Consider the following 19,167-nt stretch of genomic DNA (forward strand, 5'->3'; position numbering starts at 1 on the left):
ATTGTGATAGCCATAGATGGAACACTCACAGAGTACTCGGCAAGTTTAAAAAACTCGCTGAGTTTTTGCAAAAAAATCGGCGAGTTTCTATAAAAAATTCATCTAGACTAAAAAAAGAGGCCCAAACATGTCAAAAAATTATCCTTTTTTTGTTTTTCAGGTCAGTTTCATTCTCTTCATTAGAATTTATACATGAAATATAACATTTAAGTATAAGTTCTTATACTTTAAGTTATATTTCATGTATATATTGGTAGGATGTTTGAGAGTGGTTTCAAATCTCTAGGAGTTATAATGCAAATTCTAGGTTTTAGAAGATCTTTTAAATTTTAAGACAGTCAAATTTCAATAATCATTATGCTCCTATCAACATTCTCTCGCTCTCTCTATCTCACTCACTTTATCTGCCTCGAATTTTAGACCTATCTATCTCCCTATCACTCTTCCTCTATCCTCCTCTCTACCACACTCCATCTCACTCTCTCCTCTCTCCCCCAAGATCTAGACCTATCTCTCTACCCCTCTTTTTCTCACCCTCAAACCCCGGCGAGGGGTGCTACTCTCAACCTAATTTTAATTTGCAGATGCTTGGTGGCAAAGTTGGGGTGGAAATACGCCAAATCTCAAAAAATTTGCCCTCAGAATCTTATGCCAACCTTGTAGTTCATCCAGTTGTGAGCGCAATTAGAGCTTGTTTGAAGCCATCGACACGAAGAAGAGGAGCAAGTTAGCTCAAAAACGCCTCAATGACCTTGTCTTTGTGCAATATAATATTCGATTGCGCGTAAAGAAGGTGGAGGAAGTAGCAGGTGGTCCACTTGACTTGGATGATATAGATCCTTACAGTGAATGGACATCACAAGAGCTGCCTCTATTGTTTTCCGAGGATGATATCACTGATTTGGAGAGGCAGGCTATGGAGGAGGAGGGGGGTGGATTTGGTTTCTTGCTGGATGACATTGAGGAGGAAAAGGATGAGGATGAGGAGTCATTGTCAATGCCACAAGCAGGTGGAGACATAGCTTCATCCAGGATGGAGGATGAGCCAGCCATACCGAGCAAGGAGGCAGAGTCACACCCACTGCAGACTTCTAGGACTAGACCCTTTAGTTTTACCTCTCCCCTAGTTTTTGCTAGAGCTGGGAAGAAGAAGAAGTAATTGTAATTTGTAATGATGTATTTACTTTCGGTTTTACAAAAACTATTTACTATTTTACTTCCAGGCTTCCAGCCATCAGCATTCCTCATGAGGATGCGATTTTGTAGACACTTTGCATTTAAATATATCTAGAATCAGCTTGTTTCTTTGGTGTTATCATTTATTGACTATTGGATGCATCTTCTCATTAAATTTTGCAAAAAAAATGCATTTTTTATTAAATTTAAGCATGTTTTTAAGTTGTCGAGTTTTTCTTGAGTTTTTCCCGAGTTTTTTTCCCAAGGGCTTGGTGAGTCGAGCCGAGTCGCAAGTAGTCCAACTATGGTGACAGCTACCTGAGGTGGTGAAAGATCTTTTGAGGGTTGCTTTTGAGTTGGCTGTAACCAGTAGTCAAATTTGTGAATATTGGAGGTCATTTTTGGAGTAAGTTGGAGATGTCTCAAAGCTGCAATTAATTAATTCTGAGGACTGATATACTAAAGCAAGGATGACATACATAGACGGCAGAATTTCATAAAAATTATGAAGTTTCATCAGCATCAAGGGTTGCAGCATTGTTACAGAGCATATCGATTTGTACATCAGGTTCTTTATTGTTTATTTTTATTGTCATATCGATCTGCTAGTTGTTGCTGTAGATGCACATTTTATCAGACTTGTGAGGGCATTTAGATTATGAGCCATAAGTCTTAGCATTGAATATTGGATAGTTGCAAACATCATATACGTTTAGCATAAAATGAAGGTAGTACCATGTTGCATGCCATTTGTTTGTCAAAATGCTTAATTGTTGCATATTGGTTATCTTAAGATGCATGAGAAGCTGTTAAAATGTCCATTGACTGTAGGTGCACATTTTACATGTAGAAGTCATATGTGTGCATTCAAAAGACAAATAGGATTGCATTTGCATTTTAGCTCTTGGCCTAGAAGTTTTAGTAATCAATTGCAAGCATTTAAACTTCATTTGAAACCATTCCAAGTAAGCAAAAACAATCCGAAAACAAAAGACAGCAAGATAGAGGTTTCATGACAACTATTTGACAATATTCCTTGAGGTCCAAGTCAGCAATTAGAGATCAGATTTAGCAAAACCAAGGAAAGTTGCATAACGCGCAGAGTTATACTAGCTGTCTAAAACTGCATAACATGCAAGTTATTCAGTCTGAAAACTAGAACAGCAGGTTACCAGACAATTGTTTGTTAATATTCCCTACACTCTCAATCATATAACAGCAGGGGATACTACATCTCTGAACCATCTTAAGGACGTTAAGGAATCCTCCATGGCCAAAAATAACTGCTGTTGTTTATTTCAAAAAAACTTCGATTGTTTTTTACAATGTTAGAAGGGGCATGAGGGCCACAAACCCTCCCACACCTCTTGTGCAATCCTAAATTCATTAAAACATAAGCCACATCTCAAAAATTGTTTTTTGCCAGTCATTTTAGTTTTTTTCCAACTTTAAGAAGAGAAAAGAAAAATTAAAAAAAGAGGAAAGAAGGGCAATGGAAAGAGGGAAAAGCTTTGCAAACACTGTCTGCATTGAAGATCATTTTCATTAATTGCAATGTAAAGTATGCCACAATCATCACGGCTTTTATTTTAGTTTGTTTTCCTTTTTTGGGTCAAAAAACTTAGGGAGTGTTTAATAGTTTTTGCTCTTTTTTTCCCTTCAGTTTGCTCTTTGCTGTCAATTGCACAACACTGATGTTCAAAAGCAGCCTATCACATTTATTTGCGAGTAAAAATGAGCAGTAATGATGAGAGTGAGATGAAGAATGAATAAGTGAATGTCAACGTAAACCAAAGGCAAAATGAAGTTGAAAGGAGCAGTATAAGATTCTTGTTCTTTTAAAAACATAAATTTTGTTGCAAGAAACCATTTTGCATGTCTTTCACCACTCTCAAGGGTTTTGAAAAAGGTCTTTTCAACCCCAAAAAGCCCTTGATGCAATTTGTCACCATTTTGGGCAATAATCGGTCTAGAATAACAGAGTTAGTAGTTGTGCAGACATATAGTTGCAATATAGGATTGAAATGGCAAAGTTAGTTGGGGAGAATGAGGCAAAAACTAGATGTGCATCCATGCCATCTATTCAAGAAGTACTCCAATGTATCAAAAATTGCTAGTCGAGAAGATGATTGTGATGGAGGAAAGAAGAAGACAATTTCTCTATCACAAGTGGCAAAAAAACAATGGCAAGGTTGTTAAATTTGCAGCAATGTAAAGATGTCATTGATTCAGCAGCCAAATTTGTTTGTCCAAGCCACCCCATTTCATGTGACACAATATCCTTATTTCAAAATTCCCTTTATGTAGCTGCAAAATAACATAGATTGCACATCGCGCTCCTCAACAAACTCAAAGGTGAACATATTGATGGATATGAGACAAACATTGATTATGGAAAGTCATTCTATGGCATAGATCGGTGGATGAATATTCAACATCAACCACTCATAAATATCACTTTTACATGTCCTATTGGTTCATTCTTTCTTAGAGATGCCGATTGCTCTAGGAAATGTAAGGATGTTGATTACCAATTTGGCTAGAGAAGGTTGGACCTTCCAATTTTGAGCGAGTTGTGATAGATTCAACTCATGCATGTAAATTAGCTAATTTGATAATTAAGAGTGCTTACAAACACATTTTTGGACTCCATGTTGGGTAAATGCTTTGAAAGACATCAAGAAGATAGATTAGTTGAAAACAATGATGATTGAAACTACAGACATAAAAGTTTGTACGTAACCATCAAACATCACTTGTACCATTCCGGTCTTTTTCCAAGAAAGAATTCTTGAAAAAATAAGTAAGACTATATATACTAGCCATTTCACTCTACTAAATAGGATGTTAGAGGTGCAAGGAGGCTCTACAATGCATGGTGATTTGTGGGAGTGGAAGAAGCGAGCTGAGTCAAAGCCAAATGAATGGAAGACAGTGAGACAAAGAATGCTCAATGAGGATTGGTGGTCCACTATCAAGTAAGAATCTTTATTTAATATGTTTTTAATTTCGATATTTTAACTTAATTTTCTATTTTTGAAAAAACTTAGCATTTGATTTTATATTTAAATCGTTTAATTTTGCTTTCAAATTATTATTTTTGATCCGTAAACAGCAACCAAAGATGCTATAAATTGAGATTTTCAGCCTGGTCAAAGCCCAAAGGGATCACAAGGGGGACCTCCTCCCCATTCAACATAATCAACTAATATGCCACATAAAGCCACAAAGGCACATAGATGTCACTTTGGGGGATTCAAACATGGGTCTCCAACTTGCCATTTACCTACTCTTAGGTTTCTAATTTCTTTGTTGCAAAGAGGAATTAATCCACCTATAGTTTCATCCACTTAAACATGAGGAATCGACTTACCTCTAGCAATCGAAGAAGCTAATTGCAATTCATAGTGCCTTGGAAACTTAAACATTAGTAGACTCCTAAGTATCAATAGACTCCAACCACACATTGGGATGTAAATTCTATAGTTGTTCAACAAATTGACCGGGAGGGAAAGCAACCAGGATTGGTTGGAATTCCACCAAATGAGCCAATACTTGTTATACAAAGTGCCCAAATTTAGAAAGCTTTTTCAATATTGTTAGCTGGAGCCCAAATGAAACATAGTTGTACTTAGTACAATATTTTTGTTATATTGTTATGTTTGTCAAAAATTGGGTTTGAAAAATGAAATCAGAAATTGTATTTGATACATTATATGAAAGTCTAAACTTCAATTTTGATGTCATGAAAAATGAAATCAGAAATTGTATTTGATAAATTATATGAAAGTCTAAACTTCAATTTTGATGTCAATTATATATATACCGGTTCGTGTTCGGGCACCGGTTCGGGTTCGAAGAAACGGTATGCCGGTACGGAAAAATTTTGAAAAGGGGTTTGGGTTCGTTAGTACAAAAACATGTAAATTATATATAGATAGATAGATAGATAGATAGATAGATAGATAGATAGATATAGATATGCAGCCTATAAGCATGAATTAAGATTAGCATGTCACATAGCATCATATATGATATAAACAACAAAACAAACATAAACTTGTAATCATAGCATCATGATCATACCATAATTGATAATAGTATCATATACATCAAGTTTAATATCAAAATGACAAAATATTCAAGTATCATTGTTTCAACTTTCAACAATTTAAACTTAAAGTTTAATCATCAAATGGATTCTCTAAATTTCTAATTCATCGTCCTCATCCACCTCAGCATTGACATTGACATTAGATGAGCCAATGCCACTTGCACTTGCACTATAAGTTTGCTCGCTATCCGAGTCATCAAGTGTTAATGCAACAAGCTAAGAAGCGGGAGCATCCAAATGAGTATGCTCTCGCTCTATATCCCACATCTTTGTTTCCCCTTGGGTGTAGTCACGTTGTTTGTGTGAAAGAAGATGTAGGTTGGAATGCACAGATACAAAATTCTCCGCTCTTTTTGATAGCAACCTATTGCGCTTTACTGAGTGGATGAAAGAGTAGGTGCTCCAATTTCATTTTGAAACAGATGAACTAGCAACCTATGAAGACAAAGTAAATAATTAAAGTTACACATTTATAAAATTAAAATTAAAATTTACTAGCAACCTATGAAGACAAAGTAACTATAAATAAACTTGTGATGAATTTTAATTAATTAAACTTCCTTGTGATAAAACTTTGACAGCAAGGGGTTGTAGGTGTTGGAAGCATGCGCCATGGAAGTACCACCAACTATGAGCATCCTTCTTGGATCTATGACGAAGAGCATCAACACTTACACCATTCCCATTTGCAAATTCTATGAACTCATTTGTAACAATATCTCGCAAATCATCATCAAGATATAGTCTAAGGAATGCTACCTTGTACCCATCAGATACTTCTAATTTCTAGATCTCTCCATGGTGAAATCCTTCCTGGTTTATCAAGAAATTGATTGCTATAGTACTTTGGTGTCAAGGGATAGGCAAGAAGATGCAAAGGAGTGGTCATCTTATTCCACCTTTCTACAACAATTGCTTCCACTTCTTTGAAGAATTTCTCATTGGGGTCTTTCTCTCTTGCATTTATAGTGCACTTCATTTTTTCAAGCATTGAGTCAATGCCATCATAAATCTCACCAATGCAAGGCCTACCCATGTCGATATAGCGAATCATGCTCATAATGGGCCCAGCGATACTAAGGAGATATGTCACAAGATCCCACCATTTCTCATCCAATATTCGGTCCCTAATTTTTGCTACCCTCTCACTGCTACTCTGCTTCCATATAGTTCAATTGGTGTTGATCACCATCTTGCATAGTGCCACTCTAACTTTCACAAGTCGTCTCAAGACGATTGTGTTTGATGCAAAATGGGTCTCAGCAACCTATAACACAAATTAATGCCAAAATGATTAAAAAATAAAGCCAAACTTTAAAGAAGAATACATAATATAGCTTACACAATGATATTATGAACATTGAAAATTAAAAAAATTAGAAAATGTAAAATTAAATTACTATTTCACTTACCTTCAATAGCTCCAAATTCAAAAAAGATCTAAAAATCCCTTGAGACATGTGGTGGTTTGTGATGAACATCTGGATGTCCTCAGCCTCTACATACACATCTCTAATCCATTTTATTTTATTCCCAATCCTTTGTAGCATAAGATTGAGTGAATGGACTGCACAAGGTGTCCAAAAGATGTGATCATAGCGTTCCTCAACCAACAAACCAGCAGCTCTACAATTTTTTGCATTGTCCGTTAAGACTTGGACAACATTGCGGGGTCCCACTGACTCAAGGGCGGAGATGAGAATATCTGCAATAAATTGGCCATATTTTACTTGGCCCTCACAATCCACAGCTTTCAAAAACATTGCCCCTTTAGGGAACACCGCTATGACATTGATCAAGGGATGATTTTTAGAATCTTTCCACCCATCTGAAACAATTGATACACCTGTCTCAGCCCATGAATCCCTTATGGGTTTCAATGCATCTTCAACCCCCTTCACCTCTTTTTCCAATAAGGTTCCACGTACCTTCTCATAACCTGGGCCCTTATACCCTCTTGGAGCTTCATTAACACTTTTCAACATTTGCTTCCACTATGGGGAGCAAATAACATTGAAAGCCAACCCATTTGCATATATGCACCTTGCTACATCTTGGTCAGCAATGTCTCGACTCTCATTTTGAAATGCGGTTTCTAAAGGCCCTTTTGTTCTTTTGTGTGTCAAGGGTGCTTCTTTGAGGTTCAGCTGCGGAAAAGAAGGGGTGGTTTTGTACTACAACATGGGGATTAGATGGGGCTTGCATTCCCTTTGTTTTCTTTGGTGCGGTTTGATTCAATCTGCGGGTTTCTCTCTCTCTTGCTGCCTCATGCTCCCTAATATATTTCACCACTGTCTCATCTGGTATAGGTATCCCATCTTTTCCAGGGCATTTTTTGATGCCTCTTCCTAGTATTCCACACAAATGGCCTACCACCCGATAATATGAACTATTACATTCTATACCACATCCTTGGCATATCCAACGAAATCCCCTACCTCCTGGAAGTGGTCTTATAATGTCAACATACTTCCATAGGGGAGAATTTGGATCATTTCTTTGTTTTGGTTGTTCATTTGTGCCAATGGAGGAAGAGGTAGATGCCATTCTAATTCCTATGGCAAGAAATAATATGAACATATTCAAAATAAAAAAATAAAAAACAAAAATAAAATAATGAAAAACAATTAATGTTTCATGTTTGACAATTTGTGAAACAAATATAGTTGATAAAAATGTTCAAAAACCTACCTCTTGGTGCCAATGGGAGCTTGCAAATGTGTGGAAATGATGCTGCAACACTTGTTGAAGCTTCAAAAATCAGTCTTCAACTCCTATTTGATTTTGGAAGCCAAACTTCGTTCACCCTTTCTTCAACCTGCTAGCAAAAAACTTTTGTTTGCAACACAAATGAGGAGAAATGAGCCAAGTTTATGTTTTAAAAGTCACTTTTAAGGTTTAATTTTCAGTTTTTAACTGGCAGATTTCAAAAAAATATTAAATTTTGCTAAAAATAACTTGTTTGGGGTCGGTCGGCCTGCCGCCTGGGTTCAACCTGGATCCGCCCAGGTCTGTTATGGCTCGAACCCAGCCTGTGGAAAATGGACCTTGTCCGAACCATAGCCGGACCTGACTAGAACCCTGGACCCGGATTGGACCGGACCAAGGGGCTAGGGGGCCGAACCCGGTAACCTATAAGTATATATATATATTTCACACACTATGTATATATATATATATATATATATATATATATATATATATATATATATATATATTTCACACACTATGACTCAGAGAGTACTCGGCAAGACCAAAACTTTTGATTCAGCAAAAGCTCAGCAAATACTTCACAAAAACTTGGCAACTTAGAAAGTACTAAAAATTAAAATTTCCTAAAGAAACATACTTTTTTGCAAAATTCAATTACAAAGTGTACTATATTAAAAATCGATACCTTGAAAGAGAAAACGCATCGTTTTATGGCAAAAAAACGTGTGAAAAACACAATTTAACTAGTGTTTTACTTGCGTCTGCATTTTTACCCGTGTTTTTCCTATGTTTAAAAACACGAGTTAAACTTGTAAAAACTTGCCTAGCGAAAAAAATAGAGTACTCAACAACACAAAGAGTACTCGCAAAGCTTGCAAACCATATATATATATGCATGTATGCATGTATGTATGTATGTATATATGTATGTATGTTAGTATACATAGATATGTATATACATATACATAGATATATATAATATATATACATACATGCATACATACATACATATATATATATATCCTAAGTCACAAGGTTCGAATTCGAATTTGAATTCGACAGCCATGAAATTCAGATGAAATTCGACAAGGGAAAAATTCGAAAAAAATTCGGATAAAATTCGCCTTCTATAATTTTGTTTACTTTTAAATATATGTATACTTCTAATAAATTATCAAAATAGCGACCCTTGTTGGAGAAAATCCGAGGGCAACCCAGCAGTTGCAAACACCCATGACCCAATAGATACAAAGCATATACAAAGAATACCCCTGACCAGCTGAGTTGTGTTTAGAGGTGGATAGCAATGCTTTATAGAGGAAATTCGATTGAATTCGATTTTTTTAATAGAAGTTTGAAATTCGATTAAATTCGAACCTCATCCATGAAAATCGCCTTATCCTGTGACTTAGTATATATCTATGTATATGTATATATAGATGTATAGATATACATACATACATATATATATATGCATGTATGTATGTATACAAATATATATATATATATATATATCTATATATATATATATATATATATATATATATATATATATATATATATATATATATATATATATATATATATATATATATATATATACACACACATGTATATATCAATATGGCAAGAACACTGGGACTGCCAAAAATAAACAGTACATTCCAATCTTAATTAATAGTCCTTTCCAATGCTCTTCATATATATATATATATATATATATAGATAGATAGATAGATAGATAGATAGATCGAGATGAAATCAAATTTTAACTACAACATATATAGAAGTCGTGTTGAATATTGTGATGAAACATTGTCTGGGACTGAAAAAAACTATAGTTTGTTTTGATTTCATTTCAGTTGTTATATCTATATTTTTCCTTGGTGATTTGCTCCTCAAAACAAAGGCCTATAACAAGATTATCTAGGGTTCAAACAAAAAAATTGCTCCTAATAATTTTATCTGTAAGTTAACTTCTACATATATTTAAAAAATTAAATACCCCATTTCCAACAGAATTCCCACTGATTCATTGAGACAACTTAGATAAATTTTTGTCTCCTTAAGACAAATGCCTATAACAACAATATCTAGGGTTCAAACAAAAAAAATTGCTCCTTCAAATAATTTTATCTGTATGTTAACTTTTGCATATATTTAAAAAATTTAATACCTCATTTCCAACAGAATTCCCATTGCTTCATTGACACAACTTAGATAAAGTTTTGTTTCCTTAAGACAAAGGCCTGTGACAAGAAAATCTAGTGTTCAAACAAAAACTGAAAATTAAATTTTTGATCCTAAGGTTATAAAATATTTCAATCTTGGTCTTGGTTCACCTCATCTGATAAGAAATGGATATTTGTGCAACTTCAAGAATCAGATTAAAATTCAAATAAAAAAAATATTTCACTAATCCTTAAAAAGATCCACCCACAACTCAATATCCAAAGACATCAGTAAATACTTGCCCTGCATTGGTTCATTGAAACAAATATAAAGAAAAACAAAGTAGAGAATATAATGACATAGCTATAAATGTTTTCCAGAATTTACCATATCCATCTGATCCATTATTGCCAAACTCAATTGTGCCCTATCAATGATGTACTCAATACATCGAAATCTTCCTCTACCAGGTCCACTTGCAAACCAGCTTTTTAGTGTGGACCATGGAATATTGGGAATTTTTCTTCTCAATACTGCCTCAGTAACAGATTCAAGAGAGTAGACTCTAAGATTCAGCTCCCCACGCATAATTCGCCAAAGGTTGAGAACTATTCTTCCACTAACGTGTATGCCACTTCCATGAGTTCGGCCCCATTCATCCTCAATTATTGTCTCATGCAAATCTGAAGCCTCAGCAGGAAATTCCTCAAGGACTGATTCTTTTAAGTCATCCCTTCTAACATCTGAATGCAATTTCTCTAGCTTAGATTCAGACAATGGTGTCCGAGAAATCTTCTTCAAAAGACCTATTCCAACATATGCTGCCCTCTCAGCTAAAAATCCAACTGATCCCCCTTGTACTTCCCAGCCCATTAGAATATCTGGATCATACAATCGAACTAGCTGTATGAACAAATAAAACAATGTCTTCTCATCTTTCACAGCAAATATCTCACAACCCAATATTCCATTGATATTTCTGCATTATAAACCACAATGAAAGAATCAGTGGCAATCTTGGACCAGAATACAGTTATATGTGAATCTACCATGCATATCTTTGACTATCATACAGAATGAGATTTTGATTAAAATGTAAACAGTGCAACTTAAAGACCAAAAGTTGTCTTCATGTTAAAAAACAGCACTCAGATCAAGAAATTGAAGATCCTAATTTCGTAGCCATGTGCATGCAATATATATTTGAGAATAATCATAATGAAAACACAGATGCACCACAACGTTCATTTAAGAACCCAAATTAAACTATCCATAGCAGTATTAACATTGGCACTTGTTACTCATTAATATGAGGCTATTTGGTTATATGTTGTTTCTAATGCGGTTGGCAAACTGTCTGGGATGTGAAATTTACTAGAGATATACAGTTCAGATTGTTGAATGCATGGGCCATTTGGTATAAATTGTAATGTCCCATACTTGGAGGCAGGCTGTTTATCAACAATTAAAATATATTATTAAATGCATCATTAAATATTATAACATCTTAGTTTAAATGTTTGGATTAGTAGGCATTTACTTCTTAATAATACAATTCAAAAACCCTATATATCAAGGTCTTATCCCTGTTACTTCTCTAACCCAAACTGAGGAGGGAACCAGAAAATTATTATGCTAGGGCGCTGTTGTGACGTATTCACACATCGCCCCATTGCAAATGGGGACCCCTACTTTTTTTTGCTTTCTGGGGTTTGCTTTCTAGGTGTTTAGGGTTTGTCTGTTAGCCTTTGCATTTTGAGTGTCGCCAGGGGATCAATAGGATGGTAGGCTTTGCTTGAGCCAGGGGAGTCAGTAGGTGCTCCAGGTTAGGGTTTCTTTGAGAGTCTTCTTTAGGGCCTGGTTTTGCTCTTGTTGCTAATTGTGTCTTGCTTTGTGAGTGGGTATCATTCTTGAAGGTAAGAGCTAGGTCAAGTTGGTGAGTGATGAAGTCTGGAATGTCATCCTGATCTTCAAATGCCCTAAAATTTGGCTGTCTGGAATGCCCTGATCCTGAAATTTGGCTAAGTCTGGAATGTCCTGATCCTGAAATTTGACTAAGTCTGGAAAACTAAAGAATCCTCCAAAAACTAGATTTTACAATATAACTCCTGGAGGTCTGAAACCACTCTCAAACATCCTGAAAGTATATATGGAATATAACTTAAAGTATAAGAAATCTTTCTTATACTTAAATGTTATATTCCATAAAATGATCTTGACAGAGAGTCCAAAATGTCAAATTTCGCTCCTGACCCTTCCAAAGGGTCCAGAGCGAAATTCTCCATAAGACATTCTACTTTGACCAAAACCTAGAACTAATGCATTCCTAGGCTTGAATGAAGGCAAAAGCACTTGTTTGAATGAAGAAATGCGAAAAAATGAAGTCAGGATCATGGCCTAAGGTGAATTTCACTCCTGACCCTTCCAAAGGGTCCAGAGTGAAATTCATATTTCCTCTATTTTTCTCCTTAGCTTGACCAAGTTTGTAGACTTTTGAGGCATAATTGAGAAGGTTTGATGCAACTTTGCCTTGGAGAGGAGATTTTAGACCTTGGGATGATGGATTCTAGCCTGGGAGGTGATTTTCGCTCCTGACCCTTCCAAAGGGTCCAGAGCGAAAATCCTTATAACTCTTGTTTTCTTCCTTATTTTGGCTAGGCGTTGGCTTGATGGGAGATGAATGGGTATGTTTTTGCCTTGAGAGAGAGTTTGATTGATTTTGAAGAACAAGATTTTGGCCTAAAGGAGAATTTCGCTCCTGACCCTTCCAAAGGGTCCAGAGCGAAATTCATCATAAACTTCATTTGCTACCTTGTTTGACCTTGAAACCTTCTTCCTCAGGTGGAAAATGATCTAAGTTTACTTCTTGAAGTGGTTTGGAGTTTGAAAAGTGAGTAATCTAGCCTAGAATAGGAAATTTCGCTCCTGACCCTTCCAAAGGGTCCAGAGCGAAAATCTACCTAAGACTCATTTCTTCCATAGTTTGACCAAATTTTGATTTGCAAGGCACCTTGAAAGGAAGGATGGACATCTTTCGCCATTGGAAATGTTTGAAAGCATTGAGAAGTGAAGGATTTTGAGCCAAATAGTGAATTTCACTCCTGACCCTTCCAAAGGGTCCAGAGCGAAATTCCTAGAAACATCTATTTTTCCATTGGAGGAGGTCAAGTCCTTAGTTTTTTATGGCGTAGAGGGAAGTGGGATAGCATGTTTTTGCCTCTTGAGGTGGTTTGGAGTTGGAGAAATGGAGAATCAAGCTCAAATCATGATTTTCGCTCCTGACCCTTCCAAAGGGTCCAGAGCGAAAATCTTCATGGACCTCATTGTCTTCCTTGTTAGGCCAAGTTCTTAGTGTCCAAAGCAAAATTCCTAAAATCCCTTATTCTCCTAGCAAAGTCAAGTCAAACTTGGGTTTTTGTAGCTTGAATGGGTGAGGATAAGTGTTTTCTTGCCTTGTGAGGTGGATTCAAGTTGAAATAATGGAGGAATAGGCTCAAAACAAGATTTTCGCTCCTAACCCTTCCAAAGGGTCCAGAGCTAAATTCTTGGAAATTCATTTTTTCTTCTTGGAGATGGTCAAATTCTTGAGTTTTATGGCATGTTTAGATGGAGTTTGATGTGTTCTTGCCTTTGAATATTGGATTTAGGTAATGGAGTAGCCAAAACAAGCTCAAAATAGGAAATTCACTACTGACCCTTCCAAAGGGTCTAGAGCGAAATTCCTAAGATCCCTTATTTTCCTAGCAAAATCAAGTCAAACTTGGGTTTTATAGCTTGCATGAGTGTGAGAATTGATGTTCTTGCCCTTTTGAAGTTGGTTAAGGTTGAAAGATGGAAGAATAAGCCTAAAACAAGAATTTCGCTCCTGACCCTTCCAAAGGGTCCAGAGCGAAATTCTAAAATCCATCTATTCCTCTCATATTTATGCCAAGCCAGGCCTAGACAAAGATGGTAGAGGTCCTTGAGATTGCCCTTGAATGGATTTTTGTCTCCAAAAATGATGATTTTGGGCTAGGGGAAGAAATTCGCTCGACCCTTCCAAAGGGTCCAGGGCGAAATTGTGCAAAACCTATCTTTTCCCTCAGTTTCATGCCAAATCTAGTGTGGATCATGATTAAAGAAGGCCTTAGGAATGACTCCAAATTGCCAATTATTATCAAACTTGAAGGAATTGAGCCAAAAAGTGATTTTCGCTCCTGACCCTTCCAAAGGGTCCAGAGCGAAAATCTTGAAACCACCTATTTTCCTTGCAAGTCTAGTCAAACATTAGGTTTTCATGGCTTGGATGGGTGCGAGGAGACATGTTCTTGCCTTTAGAAGTTAACTGGTGTTGAAAATGATGGAAATTAGCCCAAGCCAAGAAATTCGCTCCTGACCCTTCCAAAGGGTCCAGAGCGAAATTCTGGATAGGTCCTGTCCCTGGCTAGTTTCTTGAGCGAATTCTCCTTTTTGGGCCTTGTGAAGATCGAACCAATGTTGCCAAGTTGAGAAGTGGGTTCAATATGGGGGATTCCAGATGAAGTGAAGTGAAGAAAGTGAAATTTAGTGTGAATAGGCAAGCAAAAAGTGAATTTCGCTCCTGACCCTTCCAAAGGGTCCAGAGCGAAATTCATCAAAGTCACTATTTCCTCTTTGTTTCAAGACAAGATTTTGATTCCTAAGGCATGAAAAGACTAGAGAGAGGTTGTTTAAGCCTTGCAAGATGAGTTGAAGTGAAGTAAAACAAGCAAAGAGAGAAATTCGCTCCTGACCCTTCCAAAGGGTCCAGGGCGAAATTCTCCAAATCAACCATTTTTCCCTTGAGTGAAGCTAAAATGTTGATACCTATGGCATGGTTGAGGCTAGGGTGAGATATTCTTGCCTTGTAGGGTGAATTGAAGTAAAGGAAGTGTAAAATAAAGTCCAAAGCGAATTTCGCTCCTGACCCTTCCAAAGGGTCCAGAGCGAAATTCTCATTATCACCTAATTTGCCCATGTGAGAAGCTAAAAGGATGGATCCCTAGACTTTGTTGGACTAAAACAAGCATATGCTCACCTTCCGGACGATTTTGGAGTGAAAAAATGGGGCAATTGAGGCCTAATCAAGAAAATCGCTCCCGACCCTTCCAGAGGGTCCAGGGCAAAATCCTTAGGGAGGCCTATTCTTCACCTTGTTGGGGCCAGGCGAGGAGCTAATCGTGAGGTAACGTTGAAAGGAGGTCTAAATGAGCCAGGAATGCAAAATTCGCTCCTGACCCTTCCAGAGGGTCTAGAGCGAAATTCTTATAGGGTCTATTCCTGGAGAAAATCTTGGGCAAGTTTCATGTTGATATCTTTTCGTTGATGATTTAAGTTGAAAATGCTATGTTGAAATGAATTTATCATGTGTCCTTAATCATCTTTTTGTTTGGCTTGCAGTTAAAAGGCGACCTTCTCCAGTCCAGCATCATCAAGGACGACCTCTTCCAGTCCAGCATTTGAAGGAAAGGTACACCATCCATCCTGCACATCAAAGACAAACGAGGTTAAAGCAAGGGTCCGTTGAAGAAGCCAATAGTTTCAGAAGAGTTAATTAAAGCTATCTTCTCAGCAACATCAAATTGAATATCTACCAAGTTACAAGTGTTAGACAAGGTGGCATCCCAGTCATCACTCCTCCAGTCGGATTGGTCCACCTCAGCGTGTCCAGATTCAATGTACCTGACTCATGGGAGATGGCACAAACTTCGATGTACCTACCCCAGTTTTCCATTGGTCGAATATTCCATAGAAGACGTGTCCAAATAATGCAATTATTTCATTGGCCAGAATTGAGTTTGTTGTAACAAACCCTAATTAGGGTTTTCATTGTAAAATCTCGACCATTGATCTCAAATTGATCTAAGCCATTGAATTGTATTGTGGGCACTATATAAGCCTTGGCTCTTCATTTGTAAAAGGCTAATAGTTAGTCATTAATAGCTAGAAGGTTAATAGTTAGTTCATAGAGGTTAGAATAGCTAATCATTAATAGCAAATAGTATATAGCAATTAGAGTAGAATAGAAAGAGAAGGCAAAGATTGTTGCCAATATGTTGTTGTAAAAGACTTGTAAACTTCATTGAAGAAATGGTGAAATCTATGGGTTGATTCAACAATTTGCATGGTCTCTATACTTCTCAAATTTGATTTTATGTTATTAGATGAGTGGAAGAAATGTGTTTGATTGATGGTGAAATTCGTATATCCATACGACTAGCAGTTTGTTGATTGCAGACTTGCCTTGTGCAGTCAACTGGAATCATTCAGCTTAAGCTTAACTTCAATTGTCGCTTCTTCACTGATATGCATCAGCCTGATGGTGTCTATGCATGTAGCGATGATCTGAACATCATAAAGCTTTCCTTCGAAGATCGCACTAATCTTGTGGAGATGGTCCTGGGATGTCAAAACAAGACTTAGTTAGAATTTCATCAAAGATCATTCATTGCTCCTACATTCTTAGTGTCAGAATTAGATCCTTCCCTCGCCCTCATCCCTTTTTCCTTTTTTTCAAAAAATCTAGGCTAGTGAAATTTTGTGTTCCAGCAATATTCAAAGCAAATCAGACGTTTAGTCATCAAGTGTAAGTCCCCTTGTGATTCCAGCAAAATCACATCATACCACAAAGAGCTTATCCACGAGTAGAGAACCTACATACAAGAACCTTGGAGTTGCCTCGACTGATCCTTCGGCGAGATCTTCAGCAGTCGGAAAACTTTGTTCAAGAGAGGATAAGGTACCTTTAGGTATTTTATTCTGTGTTCGCATGTGCATGAAAAACATATCAACAAGCGCTTAGAGACCAATCAACAAGCAGGCTCCCTCAAGGTTTCTGGATGCAGGCCCTTACCCCATCTTGGGACTATTCCCTCAAGGTTTCCAGTATCCCTGTCCTTACCCCATCTCAGAATTGCCTGACTTGTGAGGATTTCGACCACCTTTCCCTACACACAAAGCATTCCCATCCTCCATAGGCATTAGCAGAAGAATTGGATCAGACCATTAATATATAGGCTAATCTAATATTATGAATACATAAGAAATCAAATATAATTTCTGATATTCCTATTATAAACAAATGTAAATCTTATTAACAAATTCCTTTAAATGTTTTATATCAGATGTGTATACTAACTTAGATTGTAAACGTATTCACTTATGGAATGCAGACCTAACATAACATGAACAGGCACTAGTCATAAGTATGTACAGTATATCAAACTGCTGTTACAGATTCGGTTGCCATTGGTGCAACCCGATCCCTTTCACTAAGCGAAGTTCTATATTTGCTAGCTTCTGATATATTTTTCCATCGATCCGATTCGATGGTTGCAGATAATATATATTCACTTCTGATTCCTTATATTAGATTATGTACTCTCGGTTGATGATCCCCCATATTCCTCCATTTGTAATATACACATACATATATATAAGGGATCGGGTTGCACCAATGGCAGCCGAATCTGTAACAGCAGTTTGATATACTGTACGTATTTATGGCTAGTGCCTGTTAAAGTTATGTTAGGTCTGCATTCCATAAGCGAATAAGTTTACAGTCTAAGTTAGTATACATATCTGATACAAAAACATTTAAAGGAATATGTATATATGTATATAGATATATATATGTATGTGTATGTATATGTATATGTATATGTATATGTATATGTATATGTATATAGGTGTGTGTGTGTGTGTGTGTGTGTGTGTGTGTGTAGATATGTATACATATAGAGGTGTGTGTGTGTGTGTGTGCGCGCACGTGTGCGTGCGCTTATCAAAGAGTCATACCCTTTGAGCATTGATGAGATGTGTATTCTCATTGCATCCCTTTCCTTAACTTAAACTGCACCTTATAAGAAGAATTAGTAATTATAATTAAATCGCAGCTATTGATAAATACACTAAAATCACATCATTTGGTGACTACAATAAAATCGCTCCCAGTAAGATTACACCTCCTCTTAATAGCCAAAGACTGTATTACAATCGCTGCATAGCGCTCTTTCCAATGGAGTCAAATGTTGCATTATGGTCCCTGCCTTATACCGATCTCCATTGTCATTTCTTAACATGATCACTGCCTACATTAGACTCATCAATAGTAATTGTTGTGTATTCGTAAGACTTGCACACCATTATCATCGGTAAATAATATGTACTTGTATCAATGTTAATAAATTCATTAGTCATCTTGCAAAGGGGATGGGGTTGGGTTTCAGAGATTATGAAGTCTTGTTCCAAGACAATCTTCTCTTATTAACTATGGCACAGATATAGGTATCATGGCAGGGATATGACATAAGTGCAGAGATTGTTTATGATCCGAGTAGCAACTCAAAATACTGCAAGGGGAATGAAGGATTTTAATGTTCATATTTCCATATCTTTTCAACATTTAGTACACAACTATTAGACAAAATCCAGCTACATAAACATTGCAATGTGCCATAACTATCAGACTCACTGGTTACCCAGCTAGTCAGCCGAGTTGAGATGTGGGCAGGTCTAAATAAGACCAGCTGTAATGTCCCCACTTTGAAATAAAATTTAATAATAAATGATAATAATAAAATTAAAATATAAAATAATATAATTAAATATAATTTAATATGATTAATTAAAAATTAATTAAGTTAATGAAAAGTCAAAAGACATGAAAAGAAAAGTTGTGACTCCCTCAACAATGAGATATAAAAGGGAGAAGAGAACCTCATTTGAGGGGGGGAATAATTTGAAAATGAGAGGTGCAGATCTGATTATGAGAGGTTGTGTCCCTTTCAAAGGGCAGAAATAATGAAGAGTTGCACTCTTTCAAAGGGTGCTAATGGTGAAAGGGCGTGTCTCTTGCCAAAGGGTATACATGATGAAGTGGTGTGACCTCTCCCTCACATTGAGAGATATAAAGGAAAGGAATCAAAGCATCCAATAACATTACCATGGATTGATAAGATCAGAACTATTATTATGTTACAAGCAGTAACATCTTT

General features: G+C 36.5%; 1 protein-coding gene across 6 annotated transcripts in view; it reads right to left on the reverse strand.

Moving 5' to 3' along the window:
* LOC131078095 (DNA polymerase zeta catalytic subunit) overlaps positions 1 to 19,167 on the reverse strand; it is a 143,279-nt gene that overhangs the window by 37,076 nt on the left and 87,036 nt on the right. For all 6 annotated transcript variants that reach the window (XM_058015745.2, XM_058015747.2, XM_058015746.2 and 3 more), the window contains one exon: positions 10,562 to 11,153. In XM_058015745.2, the coding sequence (XP_057871728.2) occupies positions 10,562 to 11,153 (592 nt within the window). The remainder of the gene's footprint in view (positions 1 to 10,561; positions 11,154 to 19,167) is intronic.

Source organism: Cryptomeria japonica, chromosome 9 (genome assembly GCF_030272615.1).
Source record: "Cryptomeria japonica chromosome 9, Sugi_1.0, whole genome shotgun sequence".
In the NCBI taxonomy this organism is placed as follows: Eukaryota; Viridiplantae; Streptophyta; class Pinopsida; order Cupressales; family Cupressaceae; genus Cryptomeria; species Cryptomeria japonica.